At 50.9% G+C, this 23,357-nt stretch overlaps 1 protein-coding gene and 1 non-coding gene across 2 annotated transcripts; both read left to right on the top strand.

Annotated features, from left to right (window-relative positions):
• The first annotated feature begins 2,885 nt into the window (after window positions 1-2,885).
• PLLP (plasmolipin) lies at window positions 2,886-22,809 on the top strand. Its single transcript, XM_006214515.4, has 4 exons — window positions 2,886-3,162; window positions 18,524-18,697; window positions 20,638-20,760; window positions 21,852-22,809. The coding sequence occupies exons 1-4, from the start codon at window positions 3,028-3,030 to the stop codon at window positions 21,966-21,968; spliced, it is 549 nt and encodes a 182-aa protein (XP_006214577.1). The 5' UTR covers window positions 2,886-3,027; the 3' UTR covers window positions 21,969-22,809.
• On the top strand, window positions 10,708-10,779 carry TRNAA-AGC (transfer RNA alanine (anticodon AGC)). The gene has a single exon. It is a non-coding gene; the product is annotated as a tRNA-Ala (tRNA).
• Window positions 22,810-23,357: the final 548 nt, after the last annotated feature.

The following is a 23,357-nucleotide window of genomic DNA, read 5'->3' as shown; positions in this document are numbered from 1 at the left end:
AGTCTCTATAATTTTACGTATTATATGGTAAAAAAAAATAAAGAAGAAAGAAAAGATCTGATGGGATACTCCAAACTCTTCTCAGTGATGATCTAGAAGGAAGGGTGCAGGTTTGGAGATGTGTGTGTGATGTGCAATGAAATACATTCATGAATTAATTGTGCACTTTAAAATAAAGAAACCAAAACTAACCAACACCACAGCACCAAACATGGGGCCAACTGGAAAAGTGTTCAATCAATATTTGCTGATTATAATCAGCAGCCTCCTGAAGTTGGTTTCTGGAAGTTATTGGATGAATCCAAGGGGACTCTTTCTGTGAATTTTTAAAAATTGTAAATCAAATGGTGTAACTGCCCTCCAATGATCTGTTTTTTATAATAAAATCCACTCTATTACCAAGGGTTTAAGATCCAGGTGATCCAATCCCTGGCTGCCTCTCAAACTTATGTCTCCCCAACCCCTTCAGCTCAAAACTTTCTGTCTCCCCTCAGACTTCAAAGTCTTTCCTGCCTCAGGGCCTTTGCATGTATGGTGGTTTTCTCAGCCTAGAATACTCTTTTCTCTTTCTCTTTCTTCTTTTTCTTTCATCTCTTTTTGGCCGGGGGGGGGTAATTAGGTTTATTAATTTTGTTAATAGAGATACTGGGGACTGAACCCAGGACCTCATGCATGCTAAAGCACGTGCTGTACCCTCCCCCCGGAATGCTCTTTTCCTGTCTGGTTCTTATTCATCCTTCAAGTCTCTGATGAAATATTTAGACTTTCAGTGACCTAGCTATCTATGGCACCCCCAAATCTCAATTATTCTTTCCCATGGCATCTTGTTTTTCTTGTAGTAACATCATCACGAATGGCGATTATCTATTCATCTGTGGGTTTTTATATCTGGACTGTCTGTCTCCAACATCGGACTCCCAGAGGGTGGGTCTCTGCTTGGATGGCTCACAGCGCTATCCCCAGAGCACACTAAACATCTGCTGGGTGCCAGAATCCCTAAGGCCTCTCCAGCATACCCCAAGGGAGGGCAGGCCCAGCACACAGTAGGGGCGTGGCCAGAGTAGGGAGGCTTTGCAGAATTAAGGAGAACTGAGACCAGACTGGTGCTGCAGGTGATCTGTGTGGAGACAGCCTGCTCAGATGCCGCGGGGGGGGGGGGGGACTAGTCCTAGGACTTGACGGACCCTCTCCTCCTCATCCCCTGCTGGCTCTCTGTCCCACCCCTCCAACCTCCATCCCAAGAACCCAGGGCTTCCTTAGTGCCAGTGGAAGCTCTGGGTGGGCATCAAGTTCCAGCTTGGGGACAGGTTCCTTTCCACTCTTTCTGATTGGGGGCCAGTGAAGTTGGTTTGGAAGAAAAGGTCGAAGTCAAAAACAATAAAACAATACGGTGATTGAGCCTTGCTTGCTGCCATTTGAAAGGAATGAAAGTGGGATTAACCAAAAACACAAAATCCCAACCAAAACAAAAACAAAAACACTCTACTGTTTCAGAATCTGCCTCAGAAAACAATCATCTTATTGTCTTCTGTGTCATAGTAAAATTAAGGGTTTACCCAAAGCTTTGTTCTCACACAGCTTTTGGGCTCACACAGTCTGCAAAGAGGCTGGGCTCTGGGTAATGATTTTGCAGCTACCAAGAAGCACTCCTCATACCCTGGGTAGCTACCTTAGATGTCGGGTGGAAAGGAGGGTTCCAGTGCATTGCAGGGGTAGGGGGCAGGATGGCGGGGAGGTTGAATATCCAGTTGAATAAGTATCAAATGTCACCTTCTCTGAGATGACCACTCTGTCTAAAAGTTACCTCCTGGTCATCTCTGTCACATTCCCGGTTTTTTTGTTGTTTGTTTTTTTTGTTTTTTGTTTTCAGTTACAGCATTTGTCACTATGTGAAGTTATTTTTTTCTCTCCAGTTTATTACTTGTCACCCCAGTAGAAAGTGGGATCAAAGAAGGCCTCGTGTGGTTTGTTGTCTGTTGTATCCCCTGGGCCTGAGATAGGGTCTGACATATGATAGGGGCTCAGCAAACATTGGTTGATGGATAAACGAATGAGTGATCTGTTGGAGTCTCTCTGGCCTGAGGAGGGTGTGTGTGGGTGTGTGTTTGTGTGTGTGTGAGAGAGAGAGACGGAGGTGGGGGAAGAGTGTTTCAGGTTGCAGGGGGAGCAATAAAACCTTAACTCCAGCATTATCTCCTGTCTTCTGAGTTAAACCCCCACCCCCACCCATGGCCTGCCGGGAGCTTTCCGTGCAGTATTGCACTTACCCTGTGTTGTGAGGTCCATTTATATATTCCTGTATTGCAGTCCAGGAAACTGAGGCTCAGCGATCTTCTAAGTTACTGCTCAGTCTGTTCAAAAGAGAACACCGCATCAATTGAGTTGTAAAAGCACCGCCCCCTTCTACGTGCACTCCCAATTTACCCAGACCCTCCCCTCTTAGGTACTCGGTCCCCCAGGGATACCGATCCCGCTTTAAGCGGAGACTTCTGAGAGGAACAGGCGCTCGCCTGAGCGAGCGCACACAGCTTCCGAGAGTCATCCGGGAGGGAGCCAGTAGTGGTCTGCTCTGCGACCTGCCACCAGTTTATCTCGAGGCTCGGAAGCTACGAGCTAGGAGGCCGCGGAGGGGCGGTCAAAGTTGCCTCAAGTGTGGGGGGGATTGCCAGCAGGTGGCTTTCCCGGGGAGAGAAACGTGCTGCTATCTAGGCTGCTTCTGGCGGACCCATATCATTGGCCGCGGCCTCTGTTTCTCCGTCTGTAAAGGGATGGCAACTTCATGTGGCTCGAGGCTGGACCAGCCAGTGGGGAGCGAAGGGTTAAAGGGGCGGGGCCCGCGGCGAGGGCGGGGCCGGGATTCCGGCCGCACCTGGAGACTCTCTGCTTCGCTTCCAGAAGCCGCTCGTAGCGCCGAGATCCGCAGCGGGAGCCGGAACCCTGCGGGAGGAGCCGCGCAGGAGCCGGCACCCGCCGTGGGAGGGGCGGCGACGGCGGCCGGAGCAACCTCGGGAGGCAAACGGAGCCGCCATGGCCGAGTTCCCGTCTAAAGTGAGCACACGGACCAGCAGCCCCGCGCAGGGAGCCGGCGCCTCGGTCTCGGCGCTGCGCCCCGATCTGGGCTTCGTGCGCTCCAGCCTCGGTGCGCTCATGCTGCTGCAGTTGGTGAGCGCGCTTGTGGGGCCCGGGGCCGGTTGTGTTGGGGGGAATCCGAACCGGGCCTGGAGGGGTCGGGGACTCCGGAGATGCTCTTTTTCTTTGCTCCCCTTACATTCCCAACCCAAGCTCACATGCGCCCCGACGCACTTAGACTACCCCGGGGACGCCTCTAGGACCGACGCCCCCGAGATCACCCTGGAACCCTCTCACCCTGAGACATCCTAGTTGTCTCTGCGAGCGCACATACGGTGCACCCATGTTCAGAATGCACCCTCCAGCGCCCCACCATCCCCCCACTCACCACGGTGGTAGCCAAGAGGCCACCCACAGAAGCGCTCGCATAAGCCACAGTCACTGCGCACGACGTTCTCGCTGTCTCTCCTTTGGCCGGGACTATTCCCTCAGCCCTCCAGCATCTAGGCTGATACAAAGTCCACTCTCGGCTGACCCAATGCCGAATCCCCAGCGGTGGCTACAATCGAGACCACTCGTCTAATCCAAAGGGTACGTTTGGTCCAGCATACTTAGGCAGGGCCCTGTGAGGCCGGGCCCTTCTGGCTTCCACCGGGTAACGTGTTGGGTTCCGGCCGGTTAGGCTGATGGGGTGGGGCCGAGATACCGCGCCCAGCGCTGGGGGAATGACTTGTGGGACGCCAGAGGCAAGACTCCTCTGTCTCCCATACCTCTGTAAACCTCAGCTGAGGCCGACCCCTGGGAACACCCCTCTCCCCACACACGAGTCTCAGGCCTGAGGGTGTTAGCTTCCCGCACTTAGCACCCTCTGGGTGCGAGTCTAACTGTGTGGCTGCCCCAGTGGGAGGGGCCTGACCCATTTTCAGAGGACTAAGGGGGAACTGAAGGTGGGCTAGGATCCATTTTCCTTTAGGGTACCTCCCGCTCTCCCACTGCTGGGTGCTAGCAGGGCCACCCTGCTCAGGGCCAAAGGCAGGGTGGTCAGAGACCCAATCTCTGTCTTCCTTACCCTAGGTGAGCACCTGCCACCTCTTGGGCCAGTGCTATCTCCCTTTCAGAATTCCACAAGCCACTTCCTGTGGGCCCCCTCCCCCATCTCAGCCTCAGACTCTCATGGAGGGGTTTGTTTAGAATGTAGATCTTGGTCCCCACCCCCGCAAAAAATATGGCATCGGAATCTCTGGAACTGCAGCCCAGAAATCTACATTTTGAACTCTTCTCCCTGAGCAGTCTGGGAGATTCTCTGCAGAGGGGGAGGGGAGGGGGACGGTAAATCCCATCCTGGGACTAATTTAAATCTGCATAAAGAAAGAGCCTGTCTAGAGCGACACTGGGTGCTGGGCTCTGGTCAGGTTGTGAAGGGCACAGCAGCGAACAGGAAGGGAACTCAGTTCCAGGGGTGTGAAAGGGCAGAGGAGAGGGAGATCAATTCTGAGTCCAGGAAGGCTCATGGAGGACAGGTGGCTTTTGAGCAGGGACTTCACTGAAATCTGAGGCAGAGGTAGGGAAAGGTGTTCAGCGGACAGGGCACTGTGTGAGCTGAGGCTTGGGGCTGGGGAAATGGAAGTGGGCGGAGTAGCCAACAGGTTGGTGTAGCCTTGTAGGGGAGGAAGAAATTTCCCTCTACCCACCTAGTCCTTCTGGCTGTTCTGTGAATTAAATTGACATGAAAAAGATTAACAGAAGAAAATCCAACAAAGTTTAAACATGTACTTGTGGGAGAGACCCCCCCCTAAAACTGAGTAACTCAACAAAATGACCAAAGCCCTCAGCTTAAATCCATTCTCAGCCAAAGACCAAAGAGGATGTTGAGGGTGGGGAGTCAGTTATGGGAGGGGACCAGGAAAAGCACAGTAAAACTGGGTAAGGTTGTGATGCAGATTTCAGTCCTTGCTTTTTCCTTTGATATGTTTCTAGAGATTTGGTTGTCCTCCTCTTCTTGATAAAGTGAGGGAGGCAACCTTACAAATGTAAATGATGCTTACAAAAGGGTAACTGCTCCTTGGTTTCCAGAGTTGTTTTTCCCATGTCTGCTGTTTCTTAGAAAATGACCAGCTTAAATAATATGCCAAAGAGATGCATTTTGGGGTGATAGATTTTGCTCCTTCTGAGTGGCCAGAAGCCAAGGGCTTTGAATACTTCTGCGAGTGTTCTGTTTTCAGCCTTAGGGGGTTTTGGAACAGCAGAGGTGTCTCTGCTGGGCTGAGGACAATGAGGCAGCATAGTGTGTCCCAGGGTTAGCTCCTGGTGGACAGGACCTGAGCATCAGCTCCTTTTGCATTTGAACAATGAGACTTGGAATAAAGGGAACTAGAGGAGGGCCCTGCTGTGCCTCCAAGGACTGGGGTAGCTTGCGCTGGAGGAGGCTTGTGTCTTTGATTTGGGAGTCCCTGTTGGCTTAGCAGCCCAGTGCTGAGCATCTGGGTCATTCCCCTCAGACAGATGTAGATGCTGAGGTGTCCATAGACTGTAGGACTGGCCCAGAGACCTGTGGCAGAGCCTGGCACTTAGACTCCCAGGGTGTGAGTGGGGTGGCCTTCCTCTTTTCCCTCTCTGCAGTGATTTTGGGGCACCGGAGGTGGGTGGTTGAGGGTCTCCCATCAGAGTTCTGAAGACCTGCATCAATTGGCTTCCTCATTTGGCTTGTGCAAGAAGCTGCTTCCTGAACTGTTTCTCTGGCAACGGACAGTTCCATTGGGTCTGAGACTGGGGGGGTATACTCACCAGGCATCATATCTGCTGGGAAGCCATCCTAGCTCCCACCACTCAGGTGCAAAAAAGGCTCCAAGCCGTTTACCAAGAGCTTCGTATTCTCTTATTCTTCCCCACTTTATAGGTGAGGAAACAGGCTCAGAGGTCAGTTCTTTGCCCAGGAGCTCACAGTGATAGAGCTGGGATCTAAGCTGAGTGGTCGGACTTTTCTGGTCCGTGCTCTTAATTACTACTCTCAGCTGTACTCCTGCTAGGCACTGGGTGTGGTGCTGTTGAGGGTGTAATGGAGACCCTAGGCCCAGCACCTGCTCTCCAGAAGCTTTTGGTCTGTGAGAGAAGTGTCCAAAAGATGAGCTTCCTGTAGAGGGATCAGGGAAGGCTGCCTGGAGGAGGTAGTAGATGTGAAGATGAAAGCTAATTCTTCATCAGACCCCTTTGTTTCCTGGGATTTGGTGAAGAGTTCCAAATGTGGGAGGGGTAGGGTGGGGTGGGGGCTGGATAGAAAGGCCCTGGCTTCTTGAGAAGATGATCTGCTCTTTGTTTAGTATTAAATGTGTCCTGAAGAATCAACCTCAGTGTTCACTGATTTATCACTCCCCCCACCCCATCTAGCTCCAGAAAGAACATCAGATGGAATATGATATTGTCACGTATGACAGAAGAATTAAATTAATAATATTTTTAAGAGTTGGTAGTGTGTGTGGATGGGGATTGATTTTAAAAGAGCTGAAAAGAGATCTGGAATCCGTAGCAAGTTTAAGGCTGTTGATTCCTTATCAAGTTTCCTAGCAGCCTAGGCAAAAAGGGAAACTTGAATTTTTGCAAATAAATTCATGCAGATAAAAAGCATCTAAAAAAGGAAGTAGGCAAGTTTGATCCAGAGACAACTCTTGATCATGAAAACCTGGAGGCTTTGATGCTGCAAATCCTTGTGTGGCTAGGGGCTGGAGGAATGTGGAAGATGTGGTTAACTGTGTGTTTATGGCTGATCCCCAAAGTCTTTCTAGAGTAAGGAACGCTGTTAAGTGCACATATCTTTCTTATCTTTTTAAAAATCTTCCCCAAGCCCTGGGGAAAAAGGTGATCTACCTGGGTTTACTGATGAGGAAACAGACTCAGAGAGGTTGAGGAACTTGAACAAAGGCACACAGTGTAGAGCACCGAGCTGGTATTTGCTCACAGATCTGAGACTCTGAACTCTGACTCTAGCTTTGCTTCCTATTGTTTCGCTTTTGGTTATTTGGTGGGGGGTGGGGGTGCTTTGGAGGGAAGGAGAGACATTTCTGGAAGGGGAGACTCATGAGGGCTCAGGGCCACTTGAGAAGGCTTCTTGCCAGAAATGGGCCCTGAAGGGTTTAGTTATGTGGAAGCGGGTAGTAGGAGGGAGGTTCGGAGCAGATGAACCTTGGAATGTTTTGTCTAAAGGCCCAGCATTCAGAAGGCATCCTTGAGGCTCAGGACATAGAAACCATATGAATGGCCTGTGGCAGGAGGGCCATTTGTGTTTGGCACCTTCTGTCCTTCCTTCTTGCCCTACCTCCTGGGATTGGGGGTGGTCACACAGTTCCCAGTTGGCAAGTGGATAAACTGAGCAGAAGCCCCACCTGCCACTCACTCGGTCACAGTGATCTGAGGGTGGTGGTGAGTATTGGTGGGAGTACAAGCCTAGAAGCAGAGAGCCTTGGGTTCAAATCCTGCCCCTGCCCTTGTTACTGAACCAAACTTGGGTCTGCTCACAGGCACGCAGTAAATCTACTGACACTTGGTTGAGTGAAGGAAAATGCAACATCTGTTGTAAAGGCACCAATACAAGAAGGGTGAGTGGCTTGAGCTCTAAAACCCTGAACTCTCTGGCTTGGGTTTCAGCAAAGCTTTTTTAAAGGCCAGGTGAGGGAAGCTCTGTGATCAGCTCCTCCACAATTCTGATTGGTTGATGGTGAGGTAACAGGGTGGTTAACATGATCAGTCCTTAGGCCCCAGTAGATCCCGGAGCTCATGATCAAGTAGTTAATTTCTTCTATTTGGTGCGGGTTTTTGCATCTGTAAAACAACTCAGGAAGTGAGCATCAGTACCATTATCTAGGTCCCTCAGGAGCTACAGCAGAGGAGATGGGAGAGGGGTCTGTTCCAGGAATGCCCCATAGGGTCCTGCCCCATAGGTTCCTGTTCAGTTACACCCTTTCTTCTCCGTGTGATCTTGGGTAAGTTCCCTAATATCCCTAAGCCTCAGTTTCCTTGCCTGTGAAATGGTGATGGTGGGCTTGGGAGGAATATGGAAGATGATGCCTTAATGTGGTGTATGTTAGAATGAAGGGCAGTTAGGATCCACAGGGTCATAGAATCCTAGGGCTCTTATGCTTGCTCTCAAATGTCCCTCAGTGTGTCCTCAACAGAAGCCTGCATGTTTCCAGGGACAGGGAGCTCAGTCCCTCTAAAGGCTACCTGCTCCATCCTTGTGCACCTGGGGATGTTAGGAAGTTTTTCCTTTTGGTAATCCTGACTCTATCTCCAGCCCCAAAAGGCAGGTCAGCTTCTCTCCCGGCCGGGGGCAGGGCAGGGCCTGAGAGTAAGCTCTTTCCTCCAGAAAGAGGCTGGCTAGATGAAGTCATTGGGGTCTGAGAGGTGTGAGCAGAGGTTGGCCATACTGGGATCGCAGTGCTGGGGACTTCCAGGGCTTTCCTTACACTGAGTTTTGTGGGTTCAGTCTTCTTAGGCTGGCCCTGCATACTCACCACCTCCCACCCAACTACACTGTGCAGAGCAAACCAGTGCCTTGTATTGTTAGCTCTGCCTACACGCCCCACTTTGTGACTGAAAGGGTGTTGAATGTTTGGAATTCATTTATATGTATATATAACAAACATACAGACACATTCTTCTTGAAGAGCAAACACCTATTACAGGTAAGGCTAAAATTATTCTTGGATCACCTGCCTCTCCCCAAGAGGACCACCGTTTGGGGTGTTTTCAGTTCTTTTTCGTGTGCATTTTAAATAACATTGATGGTTTTATACTGTATCCTTTGTTCAGTTGCTTTTTTCTCGCTCAGTGCACCTGCATCTCTTCATGTTATACAGAGCTGCCTCCCTCCTTAACTGTTTCAGGCTATCCCAGGGCATCACTGCTAGGGCCCAAGCTCATTTAGCCATTTCTCTATTGATGGGCCCATTTTTTAAAAACGTTTTTATTCTTTGAAAAAACCTATACAGACATACAGCAAAACGTCCCAGCAGTACAGAGGGCTATTAATGAAAATGCAACCTCTCATCCCTGACACTGCGCCCCCCCCTCGCCCCCATCCCATCTGCAGCCCTCGCTTGAGGCAAGCACCATTGCCTGAGGCAAGCACCATTGCCGGTGTGGCATTCTTGGGGGAGTCAATGCATATTCCTACACGTAATCCCTATCAAAGCACAGCTAGGTGTGCCTTACCGTGCTTTCCCCCCTTGGCTATACACCTAGGGACGTTCTGTAATGTTGCAAATAAAGTTACATGTATCTTTCTTTTTTTTAATCCTTTATTTCCTTAATTTCTTTAATAGATAATATATTTACTGGTCCACAATAAAGTAGAATGGAACAGAGTATAGTGAAAAATCTCTGTCTCTTTTGGTTAGAGTTGACCACCCCCCAGGCCCTCTCTTCTCAGTTTCCCTGGTACGTTTTAGGCTTTAAGGACATACCCGCAAATGTGGCTATGGAGCCTCAGTACTCCAGGGCTGTAGTCTGTCCACATCCTTCTGCACTTTTCTTTTTTCACTTAAAAATGTGTCTCGGAGGTCTTTTCATCTCAGTGTGTGAAGCGTGATCGCTTCTCTTGGGGCTTCTGTAGCATCCTGTCCTGCAGCTGTGGTGTGAGTTGTGTGGCTGGTCCCTTTGTTGCAGACACTTGGGTTCCACTCTGTTATAGTGAATGATCTCGCCTAAGCCCCGGAGCACATCTGTACGGTCCATTTCTGGAAGTGGGAACCACTGGCTCAGGGTACGTGTGTTAGTGATTTTGGTAGAGATTGTCATTTGCCCTCCATAGGGGTCACCCTCACGCCCCACCAGCCAGCCTCACCAGCATGGTGAATTAACACAGGAGCATGTGCCCTGGTCTGACCGGCAGGTCAGGGTAGCTTTATTTTGTATTTATCTTATGAGTGAGGTTGACCTTTTAAAAAATATGTTTGAGTCATTTGCATTTCCCTGTGTGTTTGTATTCTTTCCCATTCTACTCAGTTACTGATCTTTGTGGTTTCAGTTCCTCAGGATGCTAGATGATTTGCAAATATTTTCTTCCCAGTTTGTTTTTCTGACTTTGCTTATGGTTGGGGTTTTTTTGTTTTGTTTTGTTTTTGGTGGGGATTTTGCCATACAGATTTTTAAGTTGCTAAATTTCTAATTTTCTTTCCTTTTCCTTTTTTTTTCTTTCTGGCTTCTGGAAATTGAGTCAGAGTTAGGACTTTCACTCTTAGAGGTAATAAAGAAATCCTCCTTTGTAGAACTTGGAAAGTGTCACGTCACCCATAGTCAATCATACTGCCGAAAGACTACTAAAGTGACAGCCTCATTTGAGTGCCAAAGTGTCTGTAATGCTTTCCCAACACTTCTTTTTAAAAGAGAGATCTCTTGATCTTGGGAAGACAACTGCTTCTGTTGAGGATGTATTAACGTTGTTACACTTTTGTTGTACTTAATTTTATAGTTAGCTTCTATTGTGGTAGATAATGCAAGTTTTCCATCTTTTAGTGATTTAGAAGTTTCTTTCTCAAATTCTTGTGTGATGAATACTATTCATCAATGAGGATTGGTTAAATAAATTATGATACATTTGTGCAGTGGCATAAGATGCAGTTAGTAAAAAGATAATGTCTTGGGAGTGGGGGTATGGCTTAGTGGTAGAGCGCATGCTTAGCATGCATGCGGTCCTGGGTTCAATTCCCAGTACCTCCATTAAAAAAACAAAAAGATAATGTCTTACCTCTCAAAGAAAACAATAAGGCAGCTCTATATGTAATGATGGACAATCTACAGGCTAAGTGGACAATCTACAGGCTAAGTGGTTAAGTGGAAAAAGTGAGGTGAAAAACTGTGTAGAATACTGTCATTTATATAAGAGAAATACACATAGGCTATGTAAATATACAGACACGCCTATCTGAAGTGTGTGTGTGTGTGTGTGTGTGTGCGCGCGCGTGCCTGCACCGGTAGTCTTTGGTGAGACTCTCAAGAAACCACTCTTTGTTGCCCCTGGGGAAGAAATTGAGTATCAGGGGAGGAGGGAGACATGCTAAAGACACCATTTCATTACCTATCATGTTAGCATATTGCATATTTCAAAAAATAAAATAACTTATCAAAAAATCTTTCAGATAAGTGAAAATAGTGAATTAAAAAAAATACAACGGATCATTTATGGGTGCGGCAAAAAGCTATGAAGATGACACTTGAAGGCCCTTCAGGCCCAGATAGGAGAAGGCGCTTTCTCAGGATCACACAGCAGCAAGCAATGGTCTTGAATTCAGTGTTACTGTCTGGGTGAACTTTTCTTAACCATCTGTAAGTGGAAAGAGGTGAAGGCTGCCAAGCCTTCCACGTGTGGTGGATGGTTGCTGTTTCTGTTTGGGTGGCAGGGCCAGGTGTTGGTCACTCCTTGTCAGCTGGTGAGTTGTGTGTGGTGGAATTCAGCGAGGACCAGGCCCCGAGTTCCTGCTCATAGATGGTCTGAGGGAGCTGCAGGGCATCCTTCCCTGGTCCCAGAGTACAGGATGGGTAAGCAGAAAGCAGCTTGAGCTTCATATTGGGAAGATTTTTCTAGAACCCTGAGAGAGACCCCAAAGGAACAGGGGTGGCCGTGGGCTTCTTGACATGCAGGCTGCATGCAGGCGCAGGAGTTTCCTCCTTAGCGAGCCTTGGGCCACAGGATACCTGTGCAGAAATCTCTTCCATCTCTAGTTCTTAGACTGGGGACTCAGGAACAGGAAATAATGTGAGGAAGTCTGCATTTGGAAAGCCCTGGAGGTGAACCAGGCCCAGAGCCTCTGTTCCATCCTCAGCCTCTCCCTGCCACAGCCCAGGCTGGGAGCTGCATGCACGTGGGTGGGGACCTTGGCTGCCCAGCCCTCCCAGGGCTTAGAACGGCGCCTGGCACAGAGCGGGCCCTCTGGAGAGTTTGTTTAATGACTGAAATTTGATTTGGTAGCTCACATGCCTGCTCTTCAGGTAACAAAAGGGAGGCTTGCCTGAGTTAAATACCACTCCAGACCCAGTCAGTTGGCTCAGGCTGGGTTCTGAATCTGCCTTCGCGCCTTCTGTAGAGCTGGTGTATGATGGCTCCAGGATTCTCAAGGGCTCAGAGTGTATAGCGTGGGAATTCCAAGGAGCCTTCCCCTCCAGCCGGCCCCCCTGCACAGGAGGAGGTGGTGTGTGGTGGTGTTGTGGCCACCCAGGCACCCGGAGCCTCTGTCCCCTGCGCCTTTGTCTCCTGTGACACAATGGGTGGCTTTTTGTCCCCATAAAGTCCCTTTCACTGTAGGGAGAAGGGCCAGGGTGGGGGTGGAGGCTGGGTCCTGCCAGGCCAAGTTCTGAGTGTCCTCAGCTGCCCAGATGTGTCCCTGTGAGGGGGAACCCCGGAAAAGCGTCATGTGGCCCCCGGGCCTCAGTGTTCTGGAGGGTGCAGTAGGGAGAAGGGAGACCTGGGGGCTTTTGGGCTAGTCCTGCCTTCAAATTGTTTCCAAAACATTTTGTTTTGTTGCCAACATTTAAAAAGCTGAAGATTTCACATAGAAATTCAGATTTCTAATGTCCCTTGAAAAATCCGAAGTTCTGCCTGCGTTCCCCTAGACACCAGCTGCTCTCAGCATCCCCGGACCCCACCTGGCCCACCTGAGTCATTTCTGTGACCTGCCTGCCTGCCTTGGCAGCTGCTGAATTTGTCAGCCTCCAGGCTCTGAGGTGTTGTCCCCCATCCAGGCGCCCTCACTATGTGGTTTACTCCCCAGAACCCCTCGGCTGTCTAATGGCCCTCCTAGCCACTCATGAACTTTACAACTGCTAACTTTTTCCTTTATGTTATTCTGCCTGCATGACATACACAGGAGGTGACCAGGGTAGGTGTCCTTGCCCAACTTCTCTCATGTCAGATGAAGAAACAGACTGGAAAGGTGTGGTGACTCTTCTAAGGCCACACAGCAAATCTACAAGGGTCTGACCCAGCCCAGGAAGTAGAGAGGATTAAAAGGAGAGTTGGGGTGACCATCTTTGGGCAATAGAGGAATTCAGCTGAGGGCTTATGGGATTGGTGACATCCCTCCAGCAAGTACAAGGAAGGGAAGGCTTTGGATCTTCCTGAAGGAGGCCTGTGTTGAGGAGTGTCAGGCCTCCGACTGAGGGGAGCCTTGGAGAACACCGAGCAGACCTCCCTACTCCCATTATACAGAGGGAAAGACTGAGGTCTGAAGGAGTGAAGGGTTCTGCCCAGGGACCCTGATGAGGAGTGAGGTAGTGTAGTGCAGGAGGTGTCCTAGAGCAAGGTGGGGCTGGATTCTGCGCCCCCCCCCCATTTGGATAAGCACAGCTGCCTTATCTGAAAGATGGGCAGGGCCCCACTGGCATAGGGCCCTTATCTGCCAGGCACTGTGCCTGGTGCTTCAGATTAGAAATAGTCCCCCAGGCCTCACACCCCTAGGAACTACACATGCTATTACTACCAGGCACAGAGAATGGATTGGAAAACTCATGTTGTAACCTTAGTGATAATTACGTTAGACCATGTACTGAGTGTTAAGACTATGTTGGGGGTTGGTCTAAGTCCCTTACATATATTACTTCATTTACATCTACCCTGTGAGGTAGGCACATTTTGAGGATGAGGCATAGAGAGATTCAGCAACTTGCCCGAGATCATACAGCTAGTAAGTTGGCAGGGTCAGAGCTTGAACCCAGGGTGTTAATAGGCCAACTTCCCATCAGAACTGATGCCAACATCCCACAGTTAAATCAGACCATAAAAGCCATTCGTAGAAACTCTAACAGTAGCTAAGAAAGATGTATTCGCTCCCTAGGGCTGCCATAGCAAAATACCACAAACTGGGTAGCTTAAAAAACAGAAATGTATTGTCTCACAATATTAGAAGTCCCAAATCAAGGTGTTGACAAGGTTGGTTCCTTCTGGAGTCTCTGAAGGAGAATCTATTCCATGCCTGTCTCCTAGCTTCTGGTGGTTGCTAGCAATCCTTTGTGTTCCTTGGCTTGGAGACACATCACTGTAATCTCTGCTTCCATCTTCATGTTGTGTTCTCCCTGTGTGTCTCTGTGTCCAGTTTCCCTCTTAAAAGAACAACCCCAGTCACTGGATTAGGGCCCACTCTGACAGAGGAATGCCTCTTGGTCCGGCATTTGTAACTAACCCCTCTCCTCTCTAGCCCTGCAGGTGTTTTAACAAAAATCTCTCTTATCTAGTAGTTGAGAATTTTTTTGCAGGTGCAAAGGTCCTGGGGCATATGTGAGTGTGACCTTTTTGACAGCTCTCATTTGAAGAGAAAATCCCTAGTCTGAAATCTTTAGGTTTTCAGGAAGAAAAGGGATTTTTTTTTTCCTTCAAGATTTCCAGACAGTTCTCTTTGTTTATCTGCAGTGTGTGCCTGAGGAGGCATTGCAGGGCCCTCAGAGAGTTTGGAAGGCCCAAGGGGAGGGGGTTTGATTCTGTGTGTGTGTGTGTGTGTGTGTGTGTGTGTGTGTGTGTGTGTCTATCTTTAAAAGTAAGATGCACAGGCATATGTATAGACACCTACAAAGAAATGCAGGAACAGATGAACATATAGGCAAGAGACATGGGCCCTCAGAAGTAACAGCACACAGTTCTGCTCTCCACATGTGGCTCCCTCCCTCCCCCTCTTGCACCCTCCTCCGCCTTTGCTCACATGTCCCCGTGAGATCTTTCTTGGCCTTTTTGTCCCTTCTCAGCTGGATTTTTCCCCCATAGCACTTACCCTGCACTTGCATTTCACTCACTATTGGGTTTTTATCTAGCTCCCTGGTAGAGTGGGAGCTCCAAGCTGGCAGGGCTTTTAGTGTTTCAGGTCACACAGTGGTCAGTGCTCAAGGAGTATTTGTTGAATGAATGAACCCAGAGGGATGCACATGGCAAGGCCTGTGCTCAGAGAGTATTGGAGTAGCCAGGTGACTGTCTCAGACAGAGGGGCCTGCGTGAAACCTTGCGGACAGGTGGCAGTCAGGGCCTTCAGCCTTGCTCTCTACCACCTGTCACTGTCTCCCTTTGAACAGTGGGGTTTACTGTTCTATACTGGACAATAAGACAAGTCCTCTGGCCCCTTCTTGAAATTCGACCATGGGTCCACAGCAGGAGGGAGGGGTCCAGTGGCTCGTGCAGCTTCTGGAGATGAGGCTGGGCCCAACCGCCTGTGCAGGGTCACCCAGGCTAGGAGAGGGTCAGCACATGTGGGGGTGCCCTGTCCTGGGCTGGGGGTGAAGGGATGGGAAAAACCAGTCTGTCTGGTTCAGATGGAAAAATGGGCCTTGTTCTAGGGCAGAAACCGAGGCAGCTCCCTGGGCACAGGGCCAGGGCAGCAAGGCCAGAAGGAACACCAGAAATTCCCACTGCTTATCCACAGCTTCATCTCCCAGAGGGTGTGCTTGCTCATCTGGAAACCTGGGCTAGGCAGAGACCAGGCAGTCTGGGTGCCTGCTGGGCCGGGGCCCTCAGAGCCAGCTGAAGTGACCTCATTTTTTATACATCACTAAGTAACTCTGTGTAGCCCAGGTTCCAGAGAAGCACAGATCTGGGTTCAAATCCTGCCCTGCTGTTTATCCACGGGTAACCATAGATGACCATGGGCACATTTCCCTCTGAGCTTCTGTTTGGAAAATGGGGATAATAAATAATACTGACTCATGAGGGGGTTATGGGGAAATCAATGCAATAAAAGGCCTGGCGTAGAGCCGGAGGGCATTATGTGGTTATTGTGACCAAGCCTATGAGTAATGATGCCAACAGTTGATAAGTGTACAGTAACATAAAAACAAATTTGTCCTTTCTTGATTTTCAGTCCATTGCATTTTCTAACTTCCTGTCATAGTTGGAACCAGGCGACACAATGGCATGGGAGCCCGTAAGGACCCTGCTTTAAGTGAAAAGAGAATTGTCTGTCCCTGACATGTGCAGTCCTCACCAGAGAGGGTCATGCGAGGTGCTGCTTCAGGACTGTTCTTAAGAACAGTGACCTCCCTCAGCTATGGGGGCTCTTGGCTCTGCTGATGTGTCTGTTTCAGGCAGGGTGTCCTAAGGATGGGTGGTAAAGGAGTGGGGGGATGTGGTCTGTGCTGAGACACCCTGAGCCTGGGTTGTCATGAGTAAGGGCTCTGCCTCCAGCCCTGTGACTGCCTGCGAGGCCCTGCTACCTGTCCCACCTTCCTCGCCTGCAGGGTGGGCCCCACTGTCCACCGCCAGCCTGTTCGTGGTTAGCACAGGTCGGGCAGTGTGGGATGGGCAGCCCTGGGGACTCACCCCCAGAGGGGAGAAACAAGCGCAAAGCTCTGGAGAGAAGGGGGAGTGGGTGCCTTCCTCAGGTCTCCCATTCCCGCCCTGGGTCGGGGGAGGCGGGGCCAGGAGCACATTCACGGATTCACACCTGCGTCCTCTCGTGACACACAGCACCTGTGCAGGGCGGGTTTCTGACCTCTTTCTTGGGTAAGGAAACTGAGACCAATTAGGCCCTGAGCACGTACTTATCCAGCAGGTGTTGTGTGCTCGGCCCTGCCAGGCACTGGAGATGCTGCAATGACCAAAATGGGATTCCTCGGGGCCCTGCGTTCTAGTGGGTGGCCTCGCGTTGCCCTGGTGAGGTGAGCCGCGCAGGGCGGGAAGGCACTGCCGGGCGCCCCACGGCACAGGCAGGATGAAAGCCCAGCTCCTGACTCCCGAACCCAGGGCTCCACCCCTCACTTCCTATTGGTGCTGCGGGAAGAGCAGTACCCACACCCTTTCCCAGGCTCTTGTCGGGGAGGAGCCCAAGGGAAGAACGGGACAGTTGTCATAGGGACCGCTGGACTCCCGGCCTCAGCTAGGGTCATTCCTGCCCTGACCCCATACATGTAGGAGGGATCGATACAGGCATTTCCCTTTTGGTCTTTGGCAGGGGCGCTCCCAGCTCTGGCTGCTCTGGGGTGAGCACCAGCTCTCCTGTGTCTGGTCTGGGAGTTTGCAGCCGGGGAGGGGGGCTTTTTGTCCCCCAAACCAGCAGCCAGAGGTAGGTTTTGCTCCTGAGCTGCTTCTCTGGGATCCAACTGATGGTTGGCTCATCCTCGGGTTGGTGGCAAGGTCACTGGGAGCCTTGGTGCCACATGCCTGGATGCTGTCCAGGGGAAGAGCAACAGCTCTCTGTGAGTCTTCATTACCAAAGGGCCTTTCTCCAAAGCCCGGTGGACCCTCCCTTCCTCAGCAGCCAAACTTGAGTCCTGCTACTGGCCAGGGATTCCAGAGAATGAATGCCCTGTTTGGAGAAGGGAGATGTCCCAGCCTACAAGGTCTCAGCCAGCAGGGAGGGGCCAGGATGGCCACACGTGAAGTGCCACCTGTAGGGCTCCCTCTCAGAGCAGACCGTTTGCTGGGTCCCAACCTGCCAAATTCCCCCGATTTTACTCCCCAAGGCAGGTCAGCCAACCTGCTCCCATAGAATTCCCTGCAGCACAGCATCCCCCGCTGCAAATAGTTCATTTATGTATATGAACCATGGGTCCTAATCTAGCCCTATGAGGTAGGTGTGCTCATTATACTCATTTGACAGATGACATGATCAGAGCACAGAGGGGTCGTGAGCTTGCCCAATGTCAGACAGCTGTAAGGGAAGAGGGTTTTAAATCAGGCAATCAGCTCCAGAATCCATCTGTTTAGCTGCTGCACACACTGCAGGGATACTGGGGCCCACCCTACCATGTGGGAATGGTGTGATAGGTCCTTTAGCCTCTCTGGGGCCCAGTTTTTCACCTGTAAGGCAAGGATGAGAACACTTACTTCGAGGGGCAATTAGGAGACTCAGAGAAGGTGGGGTGGAGAGGGCTTGGTGGGGTGCCAGGCAGAGGTCACCAGAGGCCCATGGGCTGTTCATTTTCCTATCCCTGGGACTCTGTGTCCCTCCCTCAGGAATGTGCCAGTCACTTCATCTTTCTTTCAGCAGCTTTTACTGAGCCCCTTGCTGAGCCCAGGTCCTGTACTGGGTGCTGGGATGCACCTATGAGGGAGACCATCGTCTTGCCCTTGGGAACTGGGCGAACCTGGGACACCACCCTCTCCTGGGCTGCAGGGGTCTCACCCTGGAGGCAGCGGGGTGGGTGTCACTGCTGCTGTAGCTTCCAGTCTGGGGAAGGAAACAGGATTATAGTCTTGGGTGGTGGGTACCTGGGGGGGCCATGTGAGCACAGAAGAGGGTTCTGGAATCTGGACTAGAAGGGCAGGGAAGGTGCCCTGGAGCACGTGACATTTCAGCTGAGATCTGAAAGAGGAGGAAGAGTTACAAGGCAAGGGCTTGGCATGCAGTAGGAGTCAAATATTTCTTGGGTAAATGAGAAATGTGTCCTGCAGAGGGCACCCCAAGGCAAAGGCTTGGAAGCTTCTGGTCTGTGGCCTCCAGCCTGAGTGCTGGGGGCTCTGGGAGACTCTGGCCTGTCTCACCCCCTCCAGGTGCTGGGGCTGCTGGTGTGGGCCCTGATTGCCGACACCCCATACCACCTGTACCCAGCCTACGGCTGGGTGATGTTCGTCGCTGTCTTCCTTTGGCTGGTGACAATCGTCTTCTTCATCCTCTACCTGTTTCAGCTGCACATGAAACTGTACATGGTGCCCTGGCCGCTGGTGGTGAGTCTGGGTAGGAACCCTGGGGGTGGTTCCAGGCTGACCTTTCTGCCTCTGGGTGTAGCTGTGACAATGTGACCTTCCCTAAATGAGAAGTGGTGGGTGGGAGTTGGCTGAAGTCCTCTCTGGTCTGTAGATCTGGGTGGGGGAAGGAGGACTGATGGATCCAGTGTCGTTTTTCTGAGCACTGAGAGCCATGACTCAAGGAAGATGCAGGCTTGACTTTCTGTGATCTTTCTTCTCTAGTGGGAGTAGAAGTGAGTGTTGACTGGAGAAACTAGAGGTAATTTGGGATCTTGAAAGTATTTTTCCTTTGGAGGGACAGTCGGGATTTGAACCTGTGTGGCAGTGGGTCTGTCAGACCCTGGCTGGGCCCAGGCTGGTGGCTCTGGGCCTAGAAGCTGAACCCCCACCAGGCTGGGCCCAGTGTGTGCAGGATGTGTTGGGGGCAGTGTGGCATCCACCCGCTACCTCCAGGGTGAGGCCCCTGCTGCCTGCAAGAGGGTGGTGTCCCGGGCTTGCCCAGGTCAGTCTCAGGACACAGAGCTGAGCGTCCACAGGAAGTACCCTGGCCAGACATAGAGAAAGCTGCTGGGGCTTTTTTTCTCCGACCCGGAAAACCCCTGCAGCTGGGGTCTGAGGCTTTCAGTGAGCAGAGAGGCGAGAGAGGCACATGATTGTAAGACAAGCAAGGCTGGGACTAGGCAGCATTGTTTAGAATTCAATGACTTTTGAAGCTGAGGAAACGTGAGTCATCCTCAAGACAGAACGGGTTTGTTAGATCTTGACATCACTGGCAGGAGCCAGGTGGTGTTTGCAGTGGGTGCTGGGCTTGGAGGGAAGGTCCTGGGATGAGGAGGGGGCAGCCCAACTTCCTGGCTAGGGTCCAGCCCCTGCCCTGTGTCCTAATAGCCTTGAAGAAAGATATCTCCAGAGATGGAGGGTTCTTGGTGTCTGTTAGCACAGATCTGGGGCTCTGGCCACAACTGTTGATGGCAAGAGGCTCCTTTCCCAGGCCATGATGGCAGGGCAGTGTCTCCTACGCTCCTAGCGAAGGCTGAATTAGGATTGACAAATTGGGCTTTCTGGGGAGGGGGCTACAAGCCCCCTTCAGGGCCCAGGCAAGAGGCAAGACAGAGGCAGGTCAGGAGGGGTTCCGGAGAACCTACCCCATCTGCCTGTAGGAAGCTGCCTCTACTTAGCTCTAACCGTTGTTGGTAGGAACACAGGTGTCAAACCTTGGTATTTTCAGACTGAAAGTTTCCATATGGAATCTATTTTTTCAATGTTGGTAATTCTTTAAAAAAAATTAATGGGATGAATCAAACATTCCTGAGGGCTACCAGTTTGCAGTCTTAGCAGAGGGTCAACTGGCTCCAGGGGCCGGGCGCTGGGGAAATGGGACTTGGGCCTGGTTGTCAGCCAAGGGCACTTTCTTGCCAGCCTGGCTTAGGGGTTCTCACTCTGGCATTTGACATGGGACCCTGAGCCTAGGATGTGGCTAAAAGGCAGGCACAGGTTCCTCCTACTAGGGGCAGAGAGGGATGTGAGGCACCTCTCCCAGGGCCAGCCTCAGAGCCAAGGCCTGCAGGGGTGACGGGGAGGGCGGAGTTCTTCAGCTGGAGCACTCAGAGGGGCTGGGTTCTGCTCCTTGCCATCAGGAATGGGTTTTGCCTCGTAGGACTGTTGCTGCCCCAACTTGGAGCCTTCCCATCTCTTAGCCTTCCATGGGAGTAAGCTCCCCGCTCACATGGCCTCCAGGCTGACCCCGTGTGCACAGCTGCCTCTTGAAGTTCCTTTAGTGAGAAAGACTCATGTGTCTCCATCCCCATCCTTGGGCCCCAACCCTTGTTCTGACTACTAAAGGGATGTGCCAGTAGGAACCAGGAGGTTCCAGTTACCGGTAGTCTCATGTCTTAAGCCTGCTCTCCCCTCCCCCACAGTTAATGATCTTTAACGTGGGCGCCACCGTTCTTTACATCACGGCCTTCATCGCCTGCTCTGCTGCGGTTGAACTGACATCCCTGAAGGGCACCCGGCCGTATAACCAGCGGGCAGCTGCCTCTGTGAGTATGGTTCCCTGGGACGCCCTGGGCAGTTACAGGGAAGATGGGCCAAAGCAAGGTCTGTGCCCCTGGACTCCACTGCTCCCCTGGCCCAAGACCAGGCACCTGCCACCTGCTGAGTCACCCTCCTCACTCTCATTGGACTCACAGTCTTCCATAATGACAAGTAAAACCCTGAGGAACCAGAATGCCTGGGAAATACTTCGGGGTGGTGAATGAAGTTTTGGGTTAACTGCTGAACTTTGATGAGTATGAATTGTGCCACACCCATTTATGGTCATATGTCCCCTTGGAGAATCCGTTAAAAACTCTATCCTCTCCCCTTGAAAAAAGCACATGCAAGAAACTTTTGGTTTAGGCCACGTAGGCGATTCTCAGGCTCTCCCATGCAGCCAAAACTTGGGCTCCACATCAGGCAGCTGGGGAAGTATCAGAACCCCCTCCATGCTTTCCACGCCTCACCCTACAAGGCCCTGCAGACACTTCTTCACAGGGACTGGCAGTCCTTTCAACAGACAAGGAAACTGAAGCTCAGAGAGGTGAAGTGACATGCCTAGACTGAGTCTCAGGTAGACCAGGACTTCGGTTTCCTCACTCTTCCTGGTGAGAATGGTTTTGAAATCTGTGATCTCAGTTACCAGGATAAAGACATGGAGCTTCTGAATATGGCCATAGGTAGTAGTGTAGGGTACTTAGTAACTGATTCCAGAAAATTCCTAGGGTAGCTTTTGAATGTTGCCTTTTAAAACTTAATCTCTGATGTGTTTGAAGTAGCTCTTTCCCCTTGGTCACTCATAGCACCTTGTCCAGTTGCCCTTCACAGTCTGACACACCTTGCCTGTGTGGGTAACGGCTTCCCCCACTAGAATATGTTGGCATCCCAGAACCTGGTACCCATCAGCCCCCAATAGTTGTTAAATGAGTGTACAGCTAAGTAGGAGTTGGTGTGGCTGCCACAGCAACCCATTCTGGTTGATTGAGGGGCCCCAGGTGTTGCTGTCTGTGCCTAGCTGCCTGGTGCCTGGGTCACTATCACAGCCCCCACCCCGTGTGCCACACTGCACACTCAGCTTTGCTGTCTTCTCTTTCAGTTCTTTTCGTGTTTAGTGATGATTGCCTACGGAGTGAGCTCTTTCTTCAGCTTCCAGGCCTGGCGAGGAGTAGGCAGCAATGCAGCCACCAGTCAGATGGCTGGTGGCTACGCCTAAACCCCCTGTGCCACGGGCCGTCTTGGGGATGAAGGCTGCAACCGGGTCCCCATGCAGGTGGCCCCTCAAGCCCGAAGCCTGAGCCTGGTGTGGAGTCAGCCCGGAAGGGACTACACTTGCTCTTCTGCTGATCAGACTCCTGGGGCTCACCCAACACTCCTAAGGAATCAGGATCCTTCCTCTGCAGGCGCATGGGCTGGGGAGAGGCCAGCAGCCAAGATCTCCTGTCCATCCCTCATATTCAGCAGAAGGTGATGAGGGTTATGGGACTCTCTCTGCTTTGTCTTTAGGACTCCGGTGTCCAAGGCTGGGACCTAGCCTTCTCACTGGCACTAAACACACTAACCATGACTCCAGACCTGCAACCCACCATAGAATAAGCCTAACAAACAGCATGTATTTATCTTTATCTTAGGTTTTGTTCTGGGATTGCTGAGCAAGCTCATGAAACTGTTCTGATTCCTTAAAACAATTCTGACCCCGCCTTCCACCAAGCCAACATGTCACTTGCAGGGATACATGTAGAAAGAGGGTTATGATTCTGATAGCACGGTCTTCCTTTCCTGCATTTCAAACATACCAGTTATTTAAAGCAAATCAGTTTTAAGCAATGTCTCAGTGATGAAAAACTTCAGGTTTCCCTCCCTCTTCTAAGCCCTTGTTTGTAATATCCCCTTTGGGAAAAGCTAACATCAGTACCTCCCTGACACTGCTGATAGCACCTGGGACGTGAAGGAGGGAGGGAGGGAGACCAAGACCTTGCTGGCGAGTTGTCCTGTGCTTGGTGGTGACTTTGTTGTTTTTGGTTTTTTTACAAAAATAAAAATGGAAGAACTTATTAGGAAAAGCTGTTCGGGAATTATGGTTATAGAAGCTTATAAACTTCAGGAAGCTGTGGTGTAAGTCACTACAGTTAAGAGACTTGAGCATCTGTGGATTTTGGTAGCGGTCCTAGAACCAGCCCCCTGCGGACACACAGGCTCCAAATGCCTATTAGAAGGCGGTTCTAGTCCTGGAGTCACTCAGCAGCACCAACCACTTCTTGGACCTGAGGTGGGAAGGCCAACTTCCTACCTCCTTTGCTGGGACTGTCTCATTTATGCTGTTCATCATGGCACAAATTTAATAGCACCTCCCGCCCCTTATTCTCAAGGGTCTCAGTTTAACACTAAATTATTTAGTCACCTTGCTGAACTTGAGATTGCTGTAATGTCACCTATCTTGGAAGTCTGTAAAGCTCACAGATCAGATAATCTAGGTGCTTGATGTGTGGAGCATCTACAGACAGTAGAGAGAGAGGGTGGCAGCAGAGAGGGGGGTCCTCCTGAGCTTATTTTCCTACTACCATAGAGCAACGTGCTCTGAATAACAAGCCACAGGCATTTCTGG

The sequence above is a fragment of the Vicugna pacos genome, chromosome 9 (genome assembly GCF_048564905.1).
Source record: "Vicugna pacos chromosome 9, VicPac4, whole genome shotgun sequence".
Classification (NCBI taxonomy): Eukaryota; Metazoa; Chordata; class Mammalia; order Artiodactyla; family Camelidae; genus Vicugna; species Vicugna pacos.
This window is presented reverse-complemented; position numbering and strand designations above follow the sequence as displayed.